General features: G+C 37.4%; 1 protein-coding gene across 3 annotated transcripts in view; it reads right to left on the reverse strand.

The window, feature by feature from the left end:
* PRKD1 (protein kinase D1) overlaps positions 1-26,394 on the reverse strand; it is a 114,301-nt gene that overhangs the window by 14,946 nt on the left and 72,961 nt on the right. For all 3 annotated transcript variants that reach the window (XM_058162186.1, XM_058162188.1, XM_058162187.1), the window contains 9 exons: positions 24,363-24,494; positions 16,138-16,298; positions 15,075-15,098; positions 11,184-11,394; positions 9,713-9,790; positions 6,368-6,569; positions 5,463-5,586; positions 3,241-3,318; positions 63-342 (listed from right to left, as the gene is read on the reverse strand). In XM_058162186.1, the coding sequence (XP_058018169.1) occupies positions 63-342; positions 3,241-3,318; positions 5,463-5,586; positions 6,368-6,569; positions 9,713-9,790; positions 11,184-11,394; positions 15,075-15,098; positions 16,138-16,298; positions 24,363-24,494 (1,290 nt within the window). The remainder of the gene's footprint in view (positions 1-62; positions 343-3,240; positions 3,319-5,462; positions 5,587-6,367; positions 6,570-9,712; positions 9,791-11,183; positions 11,395-15,074; positions 15,099-16,137; positions 16,299-24,362; positions 24,495-26,394) is intronic.

Here is a 26,394-nt window from a genome sequence, read left to right on the forward strand (position 1 = left end):
TTTAACTGGTCTGGGATGTTTCTGTATTATACATGAATAGGGGTCAGAGACCTCAGACTTACTGTGTAAACTTGGTCCTGAACCAGTGGATATTCCTTTAGGAATGACAGGCATCAAGGCATGCTGGATTGCCATCTCCCACATTCTTGCAACATCTGGGCCACAACCATTGGTGAGAACACTGTTATTAACTGAAAGACTTGGTAGGTTTTCAATGTTTTCCCCAACATAATAAACCACATTAGCTGTAGTTATTTCAAAGCAGTGGGGATTTGCTTCTTGTGGTAAAAAACTGAAATTTTTTGCAGGTTCCAGGGATAGTACTTCAGACAATGGAATTTCCTGTGAAGAATGGTTATTCATGTTATTCCAAGACTTCTTTTCCAAAGTTTGTTTATTCTTTGCAGGACTGGTGTTCTGCTTACTTTATCTACCTAAATACTGATTTGTTCCCAATTTTTGAGAATTTAGTGAAATCCAGCTCTCAGCTCATGAAGCTCTAACTCTTCTCTAATTTTCTGGTCCTTGTATCTTGGTATTCCACCTGGGGAGGAAACTAAATGTTCTTTAGAGGGTCAAACTTTGAGAATCAAGAGCTTAAACTTATCTTCTTCTTAGCAAACTAACTTCTAAATCAGGGGTTCCTAAACTTTTTGCCATGATAGCTTCCCTTAATCTTAATGTCACGCTTCCTTTAAAAATTCAGTTACAATGTGAGCACAAATGAACAATAAAACAATACAATGAAACTTTGGTAAAGGTAGATTTATTGTAAGGTAAAAGGTAAATGTTTTCCCTGTCCATTGTATTCAACTCTAGGGGGCAGTACTCATCTCTATTTCCTAGCCGAGGGAGCCAACGTTGTCTGAAGACAATATTTCTCTGGTCACATGGCAAGCACGTCTATATGCTGAGGTGCACAGTACACTGTTACCTTCCCACTGAGGTGGTAACTAATTATCTACTTTCATTTGCATGCTTTCAAACTGCAGGAGCTGGGACAAGAACAGGTACTCATCCTGTCATGTGGTACCTGGATCTCGAACAGGCAACAAGCCAGCATCTTAACCACTAGGCCACCCCACCCCATAGATTTATTATAACAATGGACAATTAAGAGGTTCTTCACACTTCTTCTGGACATGGTCTATACCTCCCTGTGGGAGATATACCTCAGAGTTTGCAAAACCCTGTTCTAAATAAAGGTAAAAGTAAAGGTTCCCCTCGCACATATGTGCTAGCTGTTCCCGACTCTAGGGGGTGGTGCTCATCTCCGTTTCAAAGCCGAAGAGCCAGCACTGTCTGAAGACGTCTCCATGGTCATGTGGCCGGCATGACTCAATGCCAAAGACACATGGAACGTTGTTACCTTCCCACCAAAAGTGGACCCAATTTTTCTACTTGCATTTTTATGTGCTTTCGAACTGCTAGGTTGGCAGAAGTTGGGACAAGTAACGGAAGCTCACCCCATTATGTGGCACTAGGGATTCGAACCACTGAACGACCAACCTTTTGATCGACAAGCTCAGCATCTTAGTCACTGAGCAACAGCTCAATCCTACCCCTCCACAGACACCTTGTTCCTAACAATCTACATATCGGTCAAGTTTTTTTACTTTATTCATTTACCACATTTTAAAACCACCCACCTCCCTCACAGAGGGACTCACAAATATTCTGCTAGAATCCAGATAGTACTTTTAGCCAAAATCATGGTTAATATTAGGATAACTGAAAAGATAATTGCAGAGAGCTTTCTTTACCCTTTATTCTTAGAAACCGCAATTTTAAAAAAAACTCAGAGAAAGGTTAGGTTTAAATATTACCTCCTACATTTTGCATGGCATCTGCCGATTTAAATATTGTAATTATGTTTAGTAATTAAATGATAAATAGTGGCATCAATAGTGATGTATTAGATATTAGGTTTTTACAAATCATTTGATGAGCTGATTTGCTAACTACCCCACTGAAAATGTCTTCTGGGCATGCAGACGCATGTCCAAAAGATCTCAGGAGGACCTGGAAGCAGTTGCTGAGCTTTCAAAGCAGCTGCAGCTGCTTCATGGCTTTGAGAAGCAGATCCAGAGGGATGTTTAATTCATCAGTGAAGGCTCATCAGATAATTTGCACAGGCTTACTAGAAACATTGGAGAAACTTGCTAAGATCAAGTTTAATTTGATGTTTGGAAACCCACAATTTCCACACTAAGTATATTAAAGACATTATTCTTGTCTGCTCAGATTCAAACTGGAGCTGAAGTTGGATTCTCCCAAATCACTGTACTAATGGGAAAACTAAGCCAAGTTTGTTTCCTAGACATTGACATATGAAAGAGAAAAGGACCTTCCCCACTCCTAGCAAGGAGATAACCTTCTTCAGAGGACAACTCTCAGTAATGTTATAGGCCCATGATGGTGAACCTATGGCACATGTGCAACAGGTGCCACATGTAGCCATATCAGTAGGCACGCGAACTCAGCTCTGGCACACACCAGCTGATTTTTGGGCCCTCTAGGCCCACCAGAAGTAGGGAAACAAGCTGTTTCCTGCCTCCAGAGGGCCTTGGGGTGGTGGTGGGGTAGGCCCGTTTTTCTCTCACCTGGCTCCAGAGCCTCTCTAGGAGTCTGGGACGGGCAAAAACAGCCTTCCCCACCCACCCAGAGGTCCTCTGGAGGCCAAAAATGGCCTGTTTGCCATAAGTTGGCAAATGGGCTGTTTCTGGCATCTGGAGGACCTCTGGGGGAGTGGGGAAGGATGTTTTCGCCCTTCCCAGATTCCTAGAGAGGCCCTGGAGGCTAGGGACAGCAAAAACAGGCCTTCCAGTCCCACTGGAAGTTGGCAAACGGGCCATTTTTGGTCTCCAGAGGACCTCCAGGGGAATGGGGAAGGCCATTTTTGTCCTCCCCAGACTCTTAGAAAGGCTCTGGAGCCAGGTGAGAGAGAAAAACGGGCCTACCGAGCCATTGCATGCCAAGGGGGGGGGAGTTGTGCGCACATGCGCGTGGGCAGGGCACATACAATTATGGATGTGAGCATGTGTGATCCCCAACCCCCCTCTCCTGGCATGCAACGGCAAAATGGTTAACCGTCACTATTATAGGCTGATTTTTTTATATATATCTGTCGCTGTTGTTTTATGTTGTGCCCATCCAGAGCCAATTGAAGTCAGGCAGCAACCAAGTCCAAATAAATAAGTATGGAATTAAACTTTGTCTTAAACCTGAAACCAATTTTACCTTGTAATATTTGCTTTCAGTTTCATTTTGAAACAAAGTGATGCATTTGCTATCCAATCTCCAGTAGTGCCGCTTCCTCTGTATGGAAATAGAAAGTTAAGAGACTTCAATTACTCGTAAAGAATGCAGCTATAATGAAATAAAATAAAATAATGCAATGATGCAGATTAAGACAAATAAGTGGCTGCAGTTAATCTACAGAAGTGCTTCAGAGCATCATTTTATATTGTCTAAAAGTAATGTGTTAAATCCAATCTCCAATAGTGGCGCTTTCTCTGCATGTTTTGTTACGTTATTCTCTGAAAACTACATTTTCCACTGGGTAACATTTGTCAAATGTGTCTTTCACTTCCCCCTATAAATATCTATTAATAAAATAATATTTTTCTTGCCAAAGTTTATACTGTACAAAGTTTCTGTTTATCATTTCATATTAACTGATCAGATACAGACTGATTAACAAACAATATTTTGAATCAAGACTGGTATATGTGAAATCTTGAAGTGTTAGAACAAGGATATTATTATTAATTTATTTATTGAATTTGTATAGTGTTTTCTGATTATACAAAAGGCACTGTTGAAAGCAAGAAACTGGGATCTATCAAATAACATTGCTGTTGTGGCTCTCCAGCAGCCAGCAGAGCTGGCAGCAGAGTTGGACAGTGAAGAGGTTGGGAAGGAATGTGGGCCAGTCCTGGAATCTGGAGAAGGCTTGGGTGAAGGCTCTGAGTCGGAGGCAGAGAGGAGGTCAAGGTCATCTGCTAGTTCTTTGCTGCCTCCAGAATCTCCAGAGTCTGACATCAGCGAAGCAGAAGAATAGTGTGCGCATGTGCAGAGCTGCCAGAAGACGGAACAATTAAGAAAATAGGGTCAACTTGGGAGTAAAGCTTGGAGATGATTGGCCCTTTTCATAAGACATAAAAGAGAAGTGAATGGCACGTGAGCTTTTGCAGGAAGCAATTAGTTCATCTGGTTGGTAAAAGCTCTAGAAAAGCTCTGTTTGACTCTGTGCTAAGTTTGGCCTTGCCCTGCATTTGGCAATTAGTTCTCTGGTAGCATTCCAAGGGAGATAAGGTGAGTGTTTTTAAAAACTCCCACGATAGACTGTTTAAGAAGCCTTTTAGACTGGGAATGACAATAATTCACAGCCGTTTGAATTAAAGAGGTTTGCCAGGGCTAAGTTTACTTTCTAAGGAAGCCTAGGTCAGAACAAGTGCCTCAGTGGTGGGATTCAACCAGTTCACACCATTTCAGCTGAACCGGTTGTTAAATTGCTGGCTGGCCACACCCTCCCCTTCCATAAGTCCCCATATGCCCCATTTTGGCTTGCAGGTAAGTGCAGGGAGGCCTTCTAAGCCCAAAATGGGGCATGGGGGTGCAGCATGCCCCCCACAGCCCAATTTTGCTCCCAGGAGGCTGCAGGGAGGCCTACTAGGCCCAAAACAGAGCACAGGGGCCCCTTGTGGCTCATTTTTGCTTCCAGGGGGGTTTAGGAGGCTGAGTGCATGTCACACTCTCTGGTCAAGCTCACCAGCCAGTCATTAGGGCAGAGAATTAGTTGTTAAATTATTTGAATCCCATCATTCCAGTGCCTGTTTATAAATCCAAGATGTTCTTGACCAGTGGTCCCCAACCTTTCCAGCTCTGTGGACCACTGGTGGCAGTAGGGGAGGAGAGGAAAATGTTTTGTGTGTGTGCCGCCAGCACAAATGCAGCTTCGCGCACTTGCCCACTGCTTGCATGGCCCGGTTCCCAACAGGCGTAGCCTTGCACCAGGCTGAGGACTGAAAGTTGGGGCTTCCTGTTCTTGACTTCATACTAACCAACATAAGCTAATGGAAAGGAACCATGGAATATGTGGTGGAAAGTATCTAATCTTATAGACATCAATGAGTAAAGATTGCTCAACACAGAAATTTCTCCCTTTATAACAAACTCTTAAATGAAATGTTACAGTTTAGAAGTTAGATGTTGTTTCAATACATACAACAGGAAACCTATATTGTGGGAACACCTGAGTGTCCCTTTGTATACTTCTTTAAGCACCATCCCAGATTGTTTGCTTTTTGTGTGACTCTTGAAGCATTTTGTATACATGGAAATTAAACTGCAGCATACACAATGTAATCATGAACAATGAAAGACTTCTGCAAAGTACCCTGAATGTTCTTTATTTCAGTGTTAAATAAATGAATAGGTTCAGCTAATTACTTCCTTACCAAACTGTCTTTGCTTGTGTAGTGAACCATCCATCCTTCTTTTATTACTGTACTACTTCTCCTTTTTGCGTGTTTGACAGATTGTACCACTCTCATTAATGGGATATTATTGCTTGTTGAAGGGCTTAAAAAAAAGAACAGCAAACTGAATAACATTATTTGAATGAAGCTTTCAAAGAGAGACAATTTAAAGTTACTTGTTCAACTCATGTAATTCTGAACAGCTATTTATTGCAGCATAATAATATCTAGAATTGCATTCATTTGTTACATTTATGAACTTACATAGCCACCCCAACATAGAAATATCACTAGAAGGTTTTAAAAGGAGCTACATGGCTACCTGTTTCGTATGATTGAATTGAATTTGCACTGTGCAGAAGGGGTTGAGCTAGATCACGGGTATCAAACTTGCAGATTCACCGTTGCCGTCACGTGACATTTTGCGACGTTTTTCCCATTTGCAGAGCTGGGGTGGGTGTGGCTTGCGCGTGACGCATCTGTCCCATGGACTGCCAGTTTGACACCCCTGATCTAGATCATATATAATTTACTTTATAGCTAAATGACACATTCAATGAAATAGAACATTAAAGTTATATTACAATAAAACTAACGTGGAACTTTAAATTTAGATCCATATAATTTGATCTCAGTATGATATTATTTGGGGAAAAGAACCAAGAAACTCAAAGTGGCAAACATATCCAACAGACCTTCTTCCTCCTCTTTTCCCCACAACCACCCTGTGAGGTGAGTTAGCCTGAGAAAGTGTGATTGGCCCGAGGTCACTCAGCTTGTTTTCATGGCTAAGGCAAGACTAGTACTCAGCCTCCAGCTATCCAGTCTTAGCCACTAGATCAAACTTCTCTCTCACTATGCTAAACTCACTGAGCTAAACTTACCTGATCATTCTGTTACTCTCATCATGGTCAAGATCAGTGTCCTGCATGTCTCCACTGTCAGCTGGATTCACAGTCACCATCTCAGCATCAGGCACCATAGAATCTTCCATTTCATCTAAGAGGCCACTGTTTCTTTCACTGTCATTGTCATCACTTCCCTCTTCCATCACTATATCGGTCTCGGTTCCAGGGCTAAGCAAGTCTGGAATGTTTAACTACATTGTTATAGCAATCTGGAAAAATAGTTCAAGCTGAATTGGCTACATTATCTCATCCTCAAGTCTCTAAATCAGCTTTGCAGGGCTCTTTATCTTTGGAGCAGATTTTGCAGTTGAGGGAAGGAAGAATAAAACTTCCTGGCTCATTGGTGAACACGCATTTAGTCATTGGATGAAGCTAATTGAACAGAATGTTATATCTAAACAGTATTTCTACCTTTGTGTCTCAAGAATATTCTCTAATTTCTACAAAAATACTATCTTGTACTTGTGATCATGCATTAGCATATTAGCCAATGCAAAGCATTCTTCCTATTAATAAGCAAGAAACAGCACAACTTTTATATACAATGTAGGCATACGTAATGATCCATTTTATCTGTGGGATGAAAAAGCCTGATGAATATAAGGTAAAGATAAATTAGTCCATGGACACATATATATTGTTTTTGGCAACAATCTAGAAATAGTTTGCCATAGTCAGATATTGACTGCCTTCAGTGATATTTTTTGACTTCACTGTCTAATATAACACCCTGTATTTTTTTTGTTCAACTTTCATTCATCTCTATTTTTTTTAGCTTTTTAAGATCAGCTAATATTGGCTTCCATCTGTTGTAATCAGATGCACAGGTGAAAACAACACAAGTGAGGGAAAAGTATGAATAATAAGTAGCATGTCATGTATTTTTTTAACCTCAGTTTATCTAATTGTATAAATTACAAAACTAGATTAAGCCAAAATCTTCACAGAAAGTTGAAAAAAAGGAGAAGAGGGGAAGAAAGAACAAAATCAAGAAAGAACAAATAAAAAAACAAAATCAAAGACATTGGTGAAGGAGCAGATCACCAGGTGTTATTAAAGAGAGGAGAGCAAATAATGATTAGTAGAACTATTGACAAAATTAAACAACATTTTAACATTCTGTGTAGCCCACAATGAATAAAATAGTGCATTACGATATGAGAGCTAAGCCTGTAAATATATAAAAAAATCCACAGATTACAACAAATATTTTATCAAATCAATGGCAACATATAAAATTCAAATCTTTGTCACACAGTGTCATATATATTCATTTTCTAAGCATTTTCTTATCAGCTTTATTCAATATTGAAAACACACTAGGGGAATTGGCCTTTCCTCTAGTATCTTTTTCTGTAAGCTTACATGTTTTGTGCCAGAAAGAAGTTGTTTTGCTTAATTATCTTTAGTTAAAATAATATAATACTGTAAGTACCAGTAACTGTAATCTTGCTTCTCTCTCTGGAATGGATTTTCAGTAAACATTTTTCTAATCCTTGGCTGGTTGCTTAAGGATGGCAAACACCCTCATGTAATTTCCTGAAGGTCATTCTCCTTTGGCAGACATAACAAACAATTGCAGAGGCAAATATGGTTTGCCTACAAATTCGTTCATTTTGGGGAGATTTTTCACAGGAAAGGTTGCTTCTTAATACTGAAAGACTGCACTACTGAAAAAGGTATGTTATAAAGACAACGTTGATCAATTGTTATTTCTGGAATATAAATATATTTAAAAACTGTCTATAGAAACTGTAAAATTGGGCTCTTTAGGACCTCTGGGGTTCCTAAATCTCAACTTCATGATAGACCTTGATTGCCCTGACCCTAGCATGTATAATAATTAAACGTCTCATTTATTTTTTGATCATTTGTGGACAACACTTTTAGGCAGAAGTCCATTCCAAAATGGTTGAATGATAATTGTATGTCAGAAGCTGTATTCCAAATGCGAGCAGACCCAATATCAAGAAAAGCTTGTCAGTGATCACAGAGTTGGTCCAAGATCTGTAGAACATCAGAGGGCTGCTTGCTTCTCTCCAATATGGAATTAATTTATGTTGATGCATTAAAAAATATGTATAATAGGAAGTTTTATCTTACTTTTAAATAAAATTACATATTTATATTTCAAACTTCAATTGTCTTATTTATTATTTATGTACTAGAATTATTAAAGACTAGATTATTACATTTTCAATAACTGTATTAATAGCTTATTCTCAGTATTTTAGGTGTTTAATCCAAGGCTTTTCTCCCATGTAAAATTGGAAGTGTCTTGGCGACGTTTCGACGAAGTCTCATTCGTCATCTTCAGGCTTCAGCTTCGTGCTTCTGGGAGCAATGTGTGATCGCAGCTGTTTCTTCCTTTTAACTGCTAGTGGGGGTTTGAACTGATTGGGTGGGAGCTTGGCTGTGCTCTGATTGGATGAGGGTTTTTTTGTGCTCTGATTGGCTGGGGGTGTGTCCTGTTTGGGTGGGGGCTTGGTTGTGCTCAGTTTAGTCTGTGTTGCAGGGGGATTTGAGCTGGTGAGCTGCATAGCTGTTGTTTGGCTTTGTGTCTTGGCGACGTTTCGACGAAGTCTCATTCGTCATCTTCAGGCTTCAGCTTCGTGCTTCTGGGAGCAATGAAGAAGCACGAAGCTGAAGCCTGAAGATGACGAATGAGACTTCGTCGAAACGTCGCCAAGACACTTCCAATTTTACGCGGGAGAAAACCCGAATAACCAAAGACCTATATATATGTATATATATATGGTAAGAAGAAAAGAAAAACAATAGGACAGGAACGGTAGGCACGTTTGTGCGCTTATGCACGCCCCTTATGGTCCTCTTAGGAATGGGGTGAGGTCAATAGTAGAAAGTTTTTGATTAAAGCTTTTAGGATTATGAGAAGAGACCACAGAGTCAGGTAAAGTATTCCAAGCACTGATGATTCTGTTCTTCTTAGTTCTACAGTAGGTTATTCTAGGTTGCTTCTCTCCTTGACTAGTTTTCTTTGTTTGTTTCTTGTTCTGCCTTCAGGTGCTTTGGAAAATGGGTTGTTCCCCTCTTCTTTGTGGCGGGCCCCCAAATATTGGAACACTGCTATCATGTCACTAGTCCTTCTTTTCATTAAACTAGACACACCCAATTCCAGCAACCGTTCTTTATATGTTTTAGCCTCCAGTCCCCTAATCATCTTTGTTGCTCTTCTCTGCACTCTTTCTAGAGCCTCAACATATTTTTTACATCTATTTTTTTATTCATCTCACTCATAAATGACTGTTTTTTCAAATAGTTTTTAGAGTACAGAGTACTAATATCCTTGATGCAACTTACCTCCGTTAATGGCAACTTCTCCAAGGCAATTATTCGGTACTTTAGGTGCACAACGTTTGTGACAGTTGAATCTACAATCTTTTTAAAGAAAAGATGCATGATTTTCACAAATTGCTTGGTTATCATGTGACAGTTTCAGGTACAAAGAACCTTGTTAAAGCTGGATATGAGACAGTGGTTCTTGACTCAGACAACAAATCTCAATTCAAGCAAACCAAAACCAGCTATGTGAAAAAGCTGGGAATAAATTTCAGAGATTTCCTCCTCTTCCTGGAATTACTTCCCTGCCAGCGATTCCATACAATTCAATCAAGTGACTATTCCACAGTATAGGATCATACAAAATACATTGTAAGCCTATTTTTAGAAGGCAGTGACAAAGTACATCCAAATGAAGAAGGACATTTTACCTCTTAAGAAAGCTTTGCTATCTATGAATCCCAGTGAGAATCCTGCACTAAGAACATCTGCATTCTATTTGTATATTTATAGCATATTTTGCACGATATATTTGGAATGCTTTAATAGTTTGTATCCTTTATTCCAAAGTTGCTACACTGTTACAGAATGTTACTATGACGGACACAGTAGGATTTCAATCTAATTACGAGAAATCTTATTCCTCACTCCTCTACAGCATATGAAAGTTTCATAAGCAACAGACATACATTCAGAGACACATTCAAGCATCGGAGCTAAAATAGCTAATTATCTTTCAGTAACATATTTCAGAAAACTTGTTCAAAGATTCAAGCCTATTTACTGTATGGCACACTAAATCTTCAATTATAGAAAAAAATTCCCATCATCACACATTTCTTAATGACCTGCTGAAAAGCTAAAATCTGGTTTGCACATGCACTGCCCAACATTAAACTGTACGAATAGCAATAGCACTTAGATTTATATAGCACTTCATAGAGCTTTACACTACTCTCTGAGCCATTTAAAGAATCAACATATTGCCCCCAACAATCTGGGTCCTCATTTTACCAACCTCGGAAGGATGGAAGGCTGAGTCAACTTTGAGCTGGTAAGGATCAAACTGCTGGCAGCAGGCAGAGTCAGCCTGCAATATTGCATTCTAGCCACTGTGCCACCACAGCTCATGGGCAAAATTTGACCACTGTCATATCTCATATCATGCCACCAAGGTTGAGAAACATTGTATTAGAGTGTAATCATTGGGAGAGACATTGGAGACATATAGTGTAAACTATATCTCTGTATTCCAAGCTAATGATAAGAACAGTTGTATAGTTTAGCACAGCTAAAAACAAACAAATTAAGATTTTGTTCTCCACAATACGTACTATCTTTCATGCTGACGTAATGTTGCCTGTATCCCACCAGCTAGAAATATATCAGCATATAACCCAGGACACAGTAGTAACAATTAAAATATTAAAAAGTTTTTAAAATTGTTAAAACAAATGCATTATTATCATACCTTCAGTTGTGAGTTGCTTACCTTTGCACTGTAAGCCTTGTCGAAAAAGTCCTTTAAGTAACTTTTTACAGTACTGACAAACTGTTGGCCTTGTATATGAGTGAATGACAAAAGTATGAGGCACTTTAACCTTGGAAAGTAAAATCTTGTCAAGCTGAATAGGTCGCCCAATGTGTGATTGTGAATTAGACTTCTTCTCTCTTCCAAGTGAAAAATCAGGTGGGGATTTCTGCTACAATAGGTCAATAAGATACATGAAGTCATTTTAGTATGGAAGGCATCTTTTGCATAAATATATTTTTAAAAAGAGCTTAAACATTTACTCTAATGTCTCTCAGGCTCCTTACAGGAATTCCTTTTTGCATTTTCTCCTTTACCCACAAACCATTCGTAGTGAAGCAGCCCCGAAGAACATCAGAAATGGATTATCAATTGACTTCTGGACATGAAAAATTCTACACTTGGCCAAATGAACCTAATATGCCTTCTATGTTCAATTTCAGCAATACAATTAATTTTAAACCCAATTAGTTCTCCAGCATATTATTTAGTAAACACGAAAAAATATATCATACATGCATAGGAAGGCTGTATACTTTTAAACACAAAATAATGATATTATTAAGTCATTGTTTGGAACTGATTAGTTAAGTTGAAGAAAAAAACAATTAAACTTCAAACTTGTGTCCATTTCTACCACAGATGTATAAACTGTAACGTTTCTGCATTTTATTTAATTTATCAATTTATTTAATTAATTAGAAATATTTAGAATGGTTTTTGAATGTATCCTTATATATTGGGACAATTTAGTCCAACATAGTTAATGTATAATAAGCACTGCTTCCTATGTCATTTAAGAAGATCCACCTTTAAATGACCGAATAACACATATGAAGCAATTCTAGAATATTCCCTGCCAATGTTTTCTATTAATGAAAAGCAGACAATAGAAGACCTAAAACTGGGAGTAAAAGTTAAAGCACAGTGTTCCATAAGAAAGTGAAGGGATGCCTTAATTCTTTCTATAGGTAGTCGACTTACAACCATTCGTTTAGTGACCTTTCAGAGTTACAGCAACACTGAAAAAAGTGACTTTTCACCATTTTTCACACTTATGACCGTTGCAGCATCCCCATGATCATGTGACCAAAATCCAGATGCTTGACAACTGGTTCATATTTATGACCATCCTGGGGTCATGTGATCACCTTTTGTGACCTACTGACAAGCAAAGTCAATGGAAGAGCAAGATTGACTTAACAATTGTGTTATTAACTTAACAACTGTGATCTTAAGAAAGGTCTTAGCAACAATTCACTTAATAACTGTCTTGCTTAACAACAGAAATTTTGGGCTCAACTGTTGTCGTAAGCCGAGGACTATTGTTTTGTTTCATCACTTGAAGCTCTAGGAATCTACAGTCAGAAATAAGAATAACAACGAAAAGAACAGTGTAAAGTAGAAATGCTTCAAGGCGTGCAGGGGTCCTTAACTTCATAAGGAACTGCAAACAGGTGATAGATTCATGTATTCAACATAATACATTTTGCTTTTGAACCTAAATTAGCATAGAGCCCAAATGTTTTATACATACATACATACATACATACATACATACATACATACATACACACACACACACACACACACACACAAATTCCCCAAAATGAAATATGATTAGTGAGCTAGAAATGTTTCATTAGCATGAAAGGTAGCACTAGATCTGAAATTTTCAACACAAAATTATATTATGTTGCAGAAATATCTGCTAAAGCTCATGTTTTTTATATCAAAGGCATTGGGGATTTTTTTTATCCAGTATGTTTTGGTTAGCTACAGATTTCTTTGGCCCCGCCTCCCCAAATAGCTAGCCAGAATTCCTGACTCGGGAAGCTTGGATTCTGACCAGGAAACAATTGCTCAGATTACACTATGGAAACTACAGAAGCCAGCTGTTTGTCAGGCAATAAGCAAATTGCTCCAATTAATTTGCAGCAAGTATTCTGAGTCTGGGCAATAATATCCTTGAAATACTACAAGGACCTTTTGTAATTACTATGGAGGTTGCATTACAAATGCCACATTGCCAAATGTTTCAGAAAAAACTGATTAAATCTAAACTATCCTTTCAACAGCAAAAATTCAAAGTCCAGCTTTGGCCAATTATAACCAAAGTTGAAAAGAAAAATATCCTTAGAACTTCATCTTCCAAATATAGGACTGTCTACACAAAAGGAAGAAAATTGTGGAAGCTTCTAAATCCAAATAGGCAGCCTTAGTTCTCTGAGCCACCTGTGGCCTTCCCAAAACCATTTTTGGTGCTCCCAAAGCTCTCAGAACAGTGTCATAATGCAAGCTGGCAATTTTTAATATTGCTTTTTTTTTTCCAGAAATGGAACCTTAAAAGAGTATTGTTAAGCTGTAGGTCCATCCTTGACCTAATGTCTTGAAACTTAAATGTTTGAAAACGCTTCACCACTTTATACACACCATTTGCTCTGATCTCTGTTCTTTTCTGTTGTCTTCTTGTTTAAAATGAAACAATAGAGAGCTAAACAAGCAACCTTTTTAGTCATGGCAGCTTCACCCATCTCTGAGAAAACATGCTTGGCACAAACAGTGTGTTCTTTTTGGAGCCAAAACAAACTGTTCATATTCCTTACTTTCAAAGTAATATTTTAAAAAAATTACCTTATAGAGTCATCTTTTATTTGCTAACTATTTTAATTATGTGGCTTTTTTGTTCCTTGGAACTTTCATTTTGTTAGTGTGGAACCACATTTCATGAAGGTATATAAAGGATTTCAGCAAACACAGACATACACACACGTTTCTGTGCGTGAGAGAAAGTTTGACATAGTATATTTTTGTTTTGTTTCAAGATATCAAAGCTGAAGTGTCACCTGGAATCCTAAAACTTCCCAGTTTTCTCCAAATTTCTATCTCTGTCAACATATCTGCTTTCAAATTCAGATGCTTTCTGATTACTGTTGCCAATTTATTTGTTTGCAAAACCTCTGACGCCCTTAACCTTTTTAGCATGGGGTTCCATCTTTTTTCTCTTGCATTGCATTTTCTTCCTTTAAACTTTTTAAAACTAATTTTTATTAAACAATTTTTAACAAATTTAAAAAAAGATAAAGAAAAATAAAGAAAACAATAAAACTTTAAAAAAGAAAAGAAAAAAGAAAGAAAAAATTATACAGTAGCGGCTTCTAATTTTCTTGAGAACAATTATAGATACATTTAAATTTTGATCTCTCTCTAAAGTTACATCATAAATTTCCTTCTTTCTATAAACTACCCTAATCTCCAAACCCATTAATCACAAAATCATTTTTCTCTTCTTTCAGATAAAAGGGAATAATCTTTTTAAACCCTTTTCTCCAAGCACTAGAGGTATAAGCCACTTTGCTATATTGAAATAAGTTTTGTTTCAGTTTGATAAATGCATATATACATAAAATAATATTTGACCATTGAAAATGGAAGTTTTGGATGATTTAGGCTACAATGAACCACCTCTTAAAATATCAATATTTTCCATTACAAACCTTGTCTCCTGGGCATTAGCTATGTTATGATACAACATAATGAAGCCTAGACACATTATCCATATCCCTATTTCTGGCTGATACGTGGTAAAAATATGCCTTTTCCACTGTGTTCTTAAAATAGTGCAGCATAATGCATCTGGAATTATAAGAGAGTTTCTCATTTCTGCACTGAGAATATATATTTTAATCATACTATTATCATTATTACAACTTCCAACTGTCTAGAACTAAGGAATCACGATCTATCTGTAGTCTTACATGAAATTTACAACAAAACTAGAAAGGCCGAATTCCTGATATGTTTTGATAGAACACTTTAAAGAGAGAAGAGAAAACAAAAACAAAAACCCACCTCAAAACTGGGGCTTGCAGGAATCTAGAAAATGAAGACCACATTCAGAACAAGGGAAAAAGAAAATGTAGAGCAATATTATTTAGAAAGTAAATATAAAGTTTAGAACAAAAAGTAACAAACTGAAACTTGCATTAAATTATTTAATAGGTGCATTTTCATTACACAATTATTCGTTTTTAAAATGTGTACAGATTCTATAAAATTAATTGATCAACTAGTTCATGATTGCCTCCAATTGCACTCATCTGCCAACAAAGTAAACACAACTAGCAACATATATTTCCTCCTTCTCCTTGCTGCCCCTTATAATAAATGGGGGGGGGGAATGAAAATTATTTTGTGAAAATTAAATTCTGTTCATGCAAAGTTGGATGTTCTTTGCTATTTTTAAAAATCCAGAAAATTATAGTTGGGTAATTTACAGTTTGAACATTAATATCAGAAATGAACTACTGTAACTTTTCAAAGTTTTTCTTTTCTTTTCAAAGAAAAGAATGGCAGTAGATTGGAGCAGAAGGTTCCACATGCCTTAAAAAATCCTGAGGAATGTTTTTGATCCCAAGCATGTTTATCTTGCTGGAACAGTCTCATTTATAGAAACTGTTGTGCTGTTCCTACAATGTGTTTGGTTATGGGATTCCAAAAGCATTTATGCTAGGACACATACAGTGGTGGGTTTCAAATTTTTTTACTACCAGTTCCGTGGGCATGGCTTAGTGGGTGTGGCATGGCTTGGTGGGTGTGGCGTGGTGGGTGTGGCAGAGGAAGGATACTGTAAAATCTCCATTCCTACCCCACCCCAAGGGAAGGTTACTGCAAAATCCCCATTTCCTCCCAATCAGCTGGGACTCGGGAGGCAGAGAATAGATGGGGGTGGGGCCAGTCAGAATTTTTACTACCGGTTCTCCGAACTACTCAAAATTTCCACTACCGGTTCTCCAGAACTTGCTGAAACCCACCTCTGGACACACATGTAAAAAGCCAATCTACCCTAGAAAAAAAACCATTCAAATATATTCATTACTCAGCCTACTATTTTCAACATTTAGACATTCTGTACCTGGAGTCCTTCATCTGCAGGTGTAGACGAAAGTTCAGCAGACATTGTTCTGATATTACCAAGTCCTGTTAATGAAACATTTGATAATCGCCTCTTCCGGACACAACTGCAGTTGTTAGGGATTTTAAATGCACATCTCTTGTGATAGTTCAAGCCACATCCTGAAAAGAACATAAAAACCTATTACTCCATATTATAATGTGATGGAAAAATTGAAATCGAGCGCAATGAATACTAGAACCTCATAAAAAGGCTACTAACTTTTTTAAGTTTGCATTTTTATATAAGCATGAAAAGTAAAATGTACAGGTTCACCAATATTCCATGGCTTGTTTCTGTACACAGTTCTTCTCATCAAAGCAAATTTTTATACTCTGGAATATGCTAACGAATCTCTAATATGTGGACTCCATTTATGCTGTCAAGAGCATGCATTAAAAAAGCAATTAGATTTGAAAAAGATTCTTCACTTGGGGATGATCTAACACACCTTATATTAATTAGTTTCCCTTGAGCGCAGATTTTCTTTCTTTCTGAAGTGATCCAAATTCAAATCCATGTTTAGTAAGTAAAATAAATATGTAACTTTTCGACAACAGCAATAATACTAAGACTTAAATATCATTTCACAGTGATTTACAGCTCTCTCTAAGTGATTTATAGAGTCAGCATATTGCCCCCAACAATCGGGGTCCTCATTTTACCAACCTCGGATGGATGGAAGACTGAGTCAACCTTGAGCCCTGCCAGGATCAAACTGCTAGCAGTCGGCAGAGTCAGCCTGCAATACTGCATTCTAACCACTGCGTCACCACAGCTCCTAATATCCTTGTTTTCTTCTTTAGTATTTCTTGGTGCTTTATCAGTGTAGTAAAAAAAAAAAAACATCTGTTTTGCTTGTAATAGCTGTGGCTATAAAATTGTTATTACTATCACAGAGCTTTAGTTTCTATGCCAAACCAAAATCTGGCTAATTTACTGATCACTATCAAAATCTATCCTTCAACCTGTTTCTCTGAACTTCTGTGAACTAGCATGAAAAATGTTGTTTATGGGAAACCAACTAACATATTTAGTGAACCCTTGCAGGGAGTGTCTTTATCCATTCAAAGGATTGATGAAAAAGATGAGGAGGGGTGTCTTTGTAATAAAAGCACTGACCACAAGGAGAATATCCCCGAGAAGCAGCAAGTCCTGCAATGACCATGTTGTGTAAACAAGAATTCCCCATATTTTGCAAGCACACAGAAAACAACCTTTTCAATGTATTTTATTACTTGACTTATTCTAGCTACAAGTTCCAGCTCACACAGTATACGCCATTCAGTGTCCTCTTCCTGAACCTTGTATGGACAAAACAACTGGAGTTTTTAAGACCAAAATTAGAGATGGTTTGGCCATCATAAAAAATACAAAATGGAAGCCCTTCTAGGGAAAAGTGCACTCATATTTATGCTTTGGGGGCAATGAAACCCTACTGAGCTTATATGACAGAGATACTTTTTAAAAAATAACAAATAGATTTTAGTACTAAACAATCCTACCTACAGAAGGAAAACGTTCAGTAACTTTAAACATATTCCTGTTTAAAAGTTTGCCCTTGCAGCTCATTGCTCTCCTTTGCACTACAAATTGCCACAATTACTATCAACATCAGTCAGTTTTATAGAGTACACCAATCAATTAAGCTCATGGACATTCTAGAACTCAAAACAATCCTGTGTTTAATTTTGTCTTTTTTTATTCACAATAGAAGTAAAAGCTTGCTACATGTTCTAAGAATGTCTGTGTTACTTGTAGATAACTGTTCTTGTACTTGTTACAGCAACATTCCTATCTTTAATAGCTAAGTTCAGCAAACAGATATATCATTCCTTTTTCATATAAATGATTTGCATTTGTAAGATGAGGCTATTCTGTTTTAGACCTTTACTGGCTTATTTTGAATATACACAAAGAACACTGACCATTTTTAGAAATATTGTTATATATAACTTTCAAGTCATTCTAGTAAAAAGGACTACACTTTTCAAAACATGTTGAGACAAATAAAAAAAAATTTAATTAGAATTTGGAATTCCTCACTCTCTCTTTGTTTTTCATCAGAGAAACCAGAAAAAGACTATTGTTTGAAATAAAATCTTGGAGAGCTCTTTTGCACATCCATGATGGGTTTCAAATAATTTCACCACTGGTTTGCTGAAATGGTGAGTGTGTGTGTGCGCGCACATGCGCCTTCCACACATGCAAATGGTTTCTGCGCGTGCATGCACAGCTTCTGCACATGCATGTGTATACAGCTCCCATGCATGCGCGCACATATGGCTTTCACCATGCAGAGAGGTTTGAGTGAGCAGCCTTTTGGGGCCTGCTCCCCTCCATCTCTACTCTCAAGGGCAGTGGATGCTTCTCTCCACATTGCTGGGAGAGCATCTTGTGCAATTTAGCAGCTGTGAGCCACCACTTTCCTCTAAGTACCATCCAGAAAGTGCTGTGGCTGAGAGAAACAGCATTCAACATGGCTGCTGCTTCTCTGTGCCTCAGCGCTTTCCGGATGGGACTTAGAGGAAAATGGCGACTCACAGCTCCTAAATTGCACAAGATGTTCTCCCAGCAAGAGCAACAGTGGAGAGAAGCAGCTGGTGGCGCCACCTCTTCGCTGAGCTCCTAATTACGGGGCTCCGTACTGAACATCGTAAAAGCCAGGAAAAGCCGGCTTTAATCTCTTTCCCTGGATGAAAGGGAAAAGATAAGAGCTGCAGGGAAGTGTTGGTAGACCTCCCCAGGGGCTTTGTTTTTAATTAAGCAGAGCCCTGAAGGGTCGACGGTCCCATAAATATTCCTGCCATGCTCCGACTTCAGTGCGTGCCTGCAAAAGCAGGAAAAGAACAAAGTGTCCATCTCTGCTAATTGTCTTATCTTTATGGATCTCTTTAAGCAGACGGAATGAGTGCGAGCGAACAATTACTGGATTGCAAGTATTTTTGATTTCCTGACTTCTACCTTTTAAAAAAGAGAAACTTTTTTTTTCTTTGTTTTAATTGACTCTTAAAGATGGCGCCTGAAAGGGAGTGAAAGTGACGAATGGAATTTCAAACAGCCTGTGTAACTAAGAAGATAAGAAATGTTATGTGTGGATTTTAATGAAGTGAAGTGAGCTCTCCTATACTTAAAGGGGAAAAGAGAAGTTTCTAGACTTATATTTTGTGAATTTTTAAAACTGAAATGGCTACTAAACCCCCTAAGACTGGGGTAGAAGGGTTCTGAACCAGTTTTAGAAGATCTGATTAAAGAGCAAGGGAAAGTGTCTGAAGAAAGGTTTAAGGAGATTATGGATAATAATGAGAAAATAAGAGAAGAAATAAAAGAGAATAATAAAAAAATAAGAGAAGATATCTTGATGGCTTTTCAAGGTTTGGCAAAAAGACTGGAGGTGGTGGAGGAGGAGGTGCAAGAAATTGTTCAGTCAAATCAACAAATAGAAAATAGAATGGGGAATGCAAATCAAATTGGACAAAATGAAGATCAAGTGGTGGTGATGCAGTATAGAATGATGGAAGGAGCTCTGAGAATTAGGGGTTTGAATGAGGAGAAAGGGAAGATTTAAAAATTTTATCAGAAGCTCTGGCTGAATTTATTGAACTTGATCCACAAGAGGTTGCTTATCAAATTGACAAAATTTATAGAGTTAATTCTTGGATTGCTAGGCAAAAGAAACTTCCTAGAGACATTGTGGTTTATTTTTTGAAAAGAACAGTGAGGAATCAAATTTTGCAAGTTGCTTTTCAGAAAAACTTGAAAATAGGAGAACAGGAGTTGAAGGTTTTGAAAGAGATTCCTCCCAAGATGTTAAGGGATAGAAAGGACTTTACATTTTTTACACAAGAACTTAAGAAATACCAGATTCAATTTAGATGGGAGGTTCCAGTTGGTTTGACAGTGTATTATCAAGGAAGGAGATATCGTATTGACACAGTGCTTAAGGCCAAAGATTTTCTTTCTACAGTGCTGAAACTTGAAATAGAAATAATAGAAAAAAGAATTCAAGAGACTCAAATGGGTGTGGAAGCTGAGGTGATTCCAGTGATGTTACCATCTGAGGAACAACCACAAGAACAAAGACTGACGAGGGGAGCCCTTAAGCGTAAAGAAAAGGAGCAACAAACTCAAAGTAAAGTTCAGGATTCTGCTACAGAAGCAGTGGGAGGAGCACGGCCGAAGATACGGGAGGACGATCTTCAGTTGATTGCTCAAAAGCTTCAGCAGCCCAGTAATGGCAAATAAAATCTTGACTTGGAATGTCAATGGTTTGAATTCAGCTCAGAAGAGAAGAAAAATATTTCATTATTTGAAACAATTTAAAAATGATGTTATTTGCTTACAAGAAACGCATATTAAATTATCAGATCAAAAGTACTTAATAAACTCAAAGTTAGGTAAACATTTTGTTGCTTCAGCTTTGGAGAAAAAACATGGCATAGTGGTTTATTTGAGAAAAGATATACCAGCCAAGTTAATAGAGGCAGATATTCACGGAAGATATATTGCTATTGAACTTACAATAGAAACAAAAAGGACTCTCTTGTTTGGTATATATGCACCCAATCAGCAACAAGAAAAATTTTATAGAATGTTATATGATAAGTTGATTCTATGGGATTATAAATCGTGCATTATATTGGGAGATTGGAATGGAGTAATAGATACGAAAGGACAAGAGAATTTCTTCCAAGAAGATACCTGCACATGCAAAGCTGCCTAAATCCTTTTTGATATGATAGAAGATTTTGAGTTAAGAGATGTATGGAGACTGCGAATTTGGAGGAAAGAGACTATACTTTTTCTCTGATAGGCATCAATCCTTCTCACGTATTGATTTTATTTTAATTTCTAATGATTTGCTTTTTAGGGTGAAGAAAACTAAGATATTTCCAAGATGTTTGTCTGATCATAGTCCTGTTTGGATGGAATTGCAATATGGAAAAGAGGGTAGAAGAACTTGGAGATTAAATGAAAATTTGTTTAGATATCAGGATAATGTAAATCAATGTAAAAAGCAGATGAAAGAATTTTTTGATTATAATTTGAATAATGAAACATCGATAGAAATGGTTTGGGACGCCAGTAAAGCTTTTATGAGAGGTGTATTAATATATCTTAATAATAGACAGAGAAATAAGCAACAAAGACAGCGTAGGTATCTAGAAGAGGAAATTTATAAGAAACAACAATTATTAATACATAATCCACATGATCAAAAACTTAAAGATGCAATAAAGTTACTACAGAATCAATTTAATATGATAATGGCTGATCAGGTGGCAACAAATATACAATATGCCAAACATAATACTTTTTGTAACGCAAATAGACCTGGTAGGTGGTTAGCATAAAGGCAAAGAGAGATATCAACAGGATAAAATTAAAAAAGCTTTTTTAGAATATTATACAAATTTATATCTTAAAGATAATATATTGAATAGGGATATTGATAATTATTTGAAGGAATATAAGGTTAAAAATTTAACTTTAGAACAAACGGATGAACTGAATCGGCCTATAACCTCTGAAGAAATTATTTTGGTAATTAAACAATTAAAAATGGGGAAATCTCCTGGTACGGATGGGCTCACAGTTAGTTATTATAGGAATTTACAGGATGAGATGTTAGGTCCACTTAAGGAATTATTTAATCAGATACAACTAGGAGGGGGAATTCCCCCCTCATGGAGAACCTCTTTTATTTCATTGATACCAAAAGAGGAACAGGATTGTTCTAAACCTGGGAACTATAGGCCAATCTCACTTTTAAATAATGATTATTTGTTAAAATAATAGCTAATAGATTAATGTTGATTCTGCAGCGAAGAATTCATAATGATCAATCTGGATTTATAAAAGGGAGACAGATGAGGAATAATGTTAGGCAGATTGTTAATTTACTGGAGTACTTAGAAAAGAAAAATTTTATTCCAGCAGCATTTATTTTCTCGATGCAGAGAAAGCTTTTGATCGATTGCATTGGGATTTTTTATTTAAATTAATAGAAAAGATGCAATTTGGAGATGGTTTTTTAAGAATAATTAGGGCAATTTATGGAGAGCAAACAGCACAGATTATAATCAATGGTAGCTTAACAGAACCTTTTAAGATTGCGAAAGGAACAAGACAGGGATGTCCTTTATCACCATTATTGTTTATTTTAACTCTAGAACCATTATTGGATAAAATACGAGAAGTAAAGGAGATAGAGGAATTAGAGTTAGACAATATGAATATAAGCTAAGAGCTTTTGCAGATGATTTGGTGATTACTTTAACAAACCCTATAAATTCTAGTAAATCTTTGTTGGAAATAATTGATCAATATGGGAATGTTTCAGGGTTTAAGGTAAATCAGAAAAAGACAAAAGTGATAATAAAAATATGGCCAGACAACAGAAAGAAAAACTAGAGGAAATAACAGGATTTGAAATTGTAAAGAAGGTTAAGTACTTAGGGTTTATATTACATCGTCAAATGTGAAATTGTATAAGAATAACTATGAGGTTTTATGGCAAAAAGTTCAGAAGGAGTTGATTGCTTGGAAAAATTGCAATTATCTTTGCTGGGGAGAATTGCTGCTATTAAAATGAATGTTTTACCTAGATTTTTATTCCTCTTTCAGATGATACCAATAATTAAGAAAGATAAGAATCTTGAGGAATGGCAGAAGGGAATTAACAAATTTATATGGGAAGGTAAAAAGGCTAGGGTTAAAATGAAAATAATTCAAGATTCTCGGAAAGGGAGGTTTAAAAATGCCTAATTTTAAATTATATTATGAAGCAGCTGCTCTCTCTGCAATAAGTGATTGGTTTAATTTAACAGAGGACAGAATTTTGAATATAGAAGGTTATGATTTGCTATATGGATGGCATGCATATTTAATTTATGACAAAAAAGTGGATAAGGCCTTTAAAAATCATGTGCTAAGAAATGCCCTTCTGCGTGTTTGGAAAAAATACTCTTATAAACTAAATTATAAGGTTCCTATATGGGCAAGTCCTAGACATACAATAGAAAATATAAATATAGAACAGAATCAGGAAATGAGAGAAGCAGCTGCTGACTGGGAGAGCACATGGAGTGTCTCCGCAAGCAACCAAGGCCCGGCAAGGGATGGAAAAAATGGCTGCAAGATCTCTGCTGCAGCGCTTTCCAGAAGGGACTTCTTACAGGTCCATTCCCAAACTGCTTTGTCCTTTCCGTGCCCATGCAGCCCACCATGCAGCCCTTTGGCCTAGTACAGCAGGCTGCAGGCCGACTAAATTGCTTCAGCCTTGGAGGGCTTAGTTTGAGGTCAGAAGGGGAGCAGCATGTAGGCAGAGCCTGGGGCAAGGCTGGAGCTGGGAAATGGTGCATTCCCTGGCCTGGCCAAGTGACCAGATGGAGGCTCTGGGGAAGGCCAGAGCAGAGGAATGGTGCATTCCCCGACCCAGCTGAGGCAGGCAGAGGCTCCAGGGCAAGGCTGGAGTGGGGGAATGGTGTGGTCCCCAACCTGGCTGAGGCAAATGTCGAGGGGGCGGAGGCTCTGGGGCAAGGCTGGAGCCAGGGAATGGTGCATCCCTGGGCCCTGACACAAAGCGAAAGGTGAGCGGGCGGCATGCTTACCTTTGGTGAGCAGAGCAGTGAGGTGAGGAGATTAGCTGGGCAGCATGGTGAAGGCAAGATATATAGGGTGAGGTGGGGTGGGCGGGCCAGCCGGTGGTGCAATTTGCTGGTTTGCACAGAATCATTATTACAAGTTCAGTATACCGGTCTGAACCGGCTGAATACCACCTCTGTTGCACTTAGTATAATTTGATGAACTATAAGGTAGCTTTCCATAATCTCTATGGCAGGCAAAGCCTGAATGGAATGACAAAGATGGATTGTAACTAGAACTAGACTGAATTGAGAATAAACTTAATTGCTTCTACTGATTAAGCTAAAAAGTTGAAGGATCCAATACTTAGGTCCTACCCAGATGAAATAATTTACTTTCTCAACAATCACATTTAACAATAAAGTATGTGTTTTCTCCATACATGCAAACATATCCTATTGTATGTTCCAAAATTTCATCATTACATTTTTCTGAACGTGTGTGTGTGTGTGTGTGTGTGTGTGTGTGTGTGTGTGTGTGTAAAACTTGCAGTACATTTTGAAGCATAGAAAATATGTAAAGGTAGATCTTTCACTTGCCTTCACATTTAAGTCCTTGACGTACAAGCCCCCACAGCATTTCTCCACAATGGTCACAGAAGGCTGGTGCTCTGTAGGAATGGACAAATAAAGCATGTGGCCGAATCTGAAAGTCTTCAAAAGTTGCAGAAGCTGGTGAAATAAAAGATAATGGAATATTTTATAAGATGATGATTTAAGAGCTACATTTTTTTTTTTTTGCATTTATATCCCGCCCTTCTCCGAAGACTCAGGGTGGCTTACACTATGTTAGCAATAGTCTTCATCCTATTTGTATATTTATATACAAAGTCAACTTATTGCCCCCAACAATCTGGGTCCTCATTTTACCTACCTTATAAAGGATGGAAGGCTGAGTCAACCTTGGGCCTGGTGGGACTAGAACCTGCAGTAATTGCAAGCAGCTGTGTTAATAACAGACTGTCTTAGCAGTCTGAGCCACAGGGGTTTATATCATATCATATAAACTATATCATATAATAATATGCATTATTATAAACATAATAATAATTTATTATATATAATATAATAATTTATATTATATAATAAATATAATAATTTATTATAAACATAATAAACAGCCATATCACCGTTTATTGCTCATCTAAACAACTGAATGCTTGAATCATTCTGGCAAAGGAGTATACATTTGAAGACTTTTGTTCAACTGAAATACAAACAAAGGTTCACAGTTTCAGGATGATAATAATAATGAGTGGATCATGTAGAACAGTTTACTTAGGATTCCCAAAGTAGTGGGAATCAAATCGTTCTGCACCTATAGAAATCTTTTTAAAGATTTTTAAAATAAAAGTATATCTTAAACAATATTGTAAATATGAATACTGCCCTCAAATTTATAATCTAAAAGAGAAAGTCTTAAGAAACCCAGCTCAGATTTAACAGGGAGGTCTTTTCTCACTCCAGCAACAAAGATATGGCTTCTTTTCTTCCTACTTACTATCATTTAAATATGAGACAGCAGTGTGCTGCAGCTCCCAAAAAAGCCAACACAGTTTTAGGCTGCATAAACAGAGAGATAGGATCAATATCACATGAAGTGTTAATGCCATTTTATAATGCCTTAGAAATGCCACACTTGGAATACCGCATCCAATTTTGGTTGATGTAAAAAAGATGTTGAGACTCTAGAAAGACTGCAGAGAAGAGCACAAAGGTGATTAGGGGACTAAATGATTAGGAGATTGGAGGCTAAAACATACAAAGAATGGTTGCTGGAACTGGGTATGTCTAGTCTAATGAAAAGAAGGACTGGGGAGACATGATAGCAGTGTTCCAATATCTCAGAGATTGCCACAAAGAAGAGGGAGTCAAGGTATTCTCCAAAGCACCTGAGGGCAGGACAAGAAGCAATGGGTGGAAATTAATCAAGGTGAGAAGCCTCTTAGAAGTAAGGAGAAATTTCCTGACAGTTAGAACAATTAATCAGTGGAACAACTTGCCTGCAGAAGTTGTGAATGCTCCAACACTGGAAATGTTTAAGAAGATGTTGGATAATCATTTGTCTGAAATGGTGTAGGGTTTCCTGCCTGGGCAGGGGGTTGGACTAGAAGACCTCCAAAGTCCCTTCCAACTCTATTCTATTCTACTTATTTCTAGAAATTAAGAAAGTAATCAAGAAATATATGTCCCAATGAAGATGGAAGGATTAAATCATTTCAGCCAGAAAGGTGGAAAAAGCAGCATTTCATCCCTGACTTATATGAGGCAAGTCCATTCACAGAATACAAACTTTGTGGCCTAATGGAATAAAAAATGTTTAGGTCAACAACTAAATGGAGGATAGTGTGAATAAATTGGGCTCAGAAATAATTATTTCTAGGACAACTACAAGAGCATTTTGAGGGAAGTGCATCATTGTTGTTTTGAATTATTTGCATTTGTTTTCTGAGAAGATCTCTAACTTTGTGTAAGTTAGATATCTTCCTAGAAAACAAATTCAAAGTAATTACCTACTAAGGCAACTTCAATGATGTTAATGAGTATCAGGTTTGTTCCCTGTTTAAGTGCA

Source organism: Ahaetulla prasina, chromosome 1 (assembly GCF_028640845.1).
Source record: "Ahaetulla prasina isolate Xishuangbanna chromosome 1, ASM2864084v1, whole genome shotgun sequence".
In the NCBI taxonomy this organism is placed as follows: Eukaryota; Metazoa; Chordata; class Lepidosauria; order Squamata; family Colubridae; genus Ahaetulla; species Ahaetulla prasina.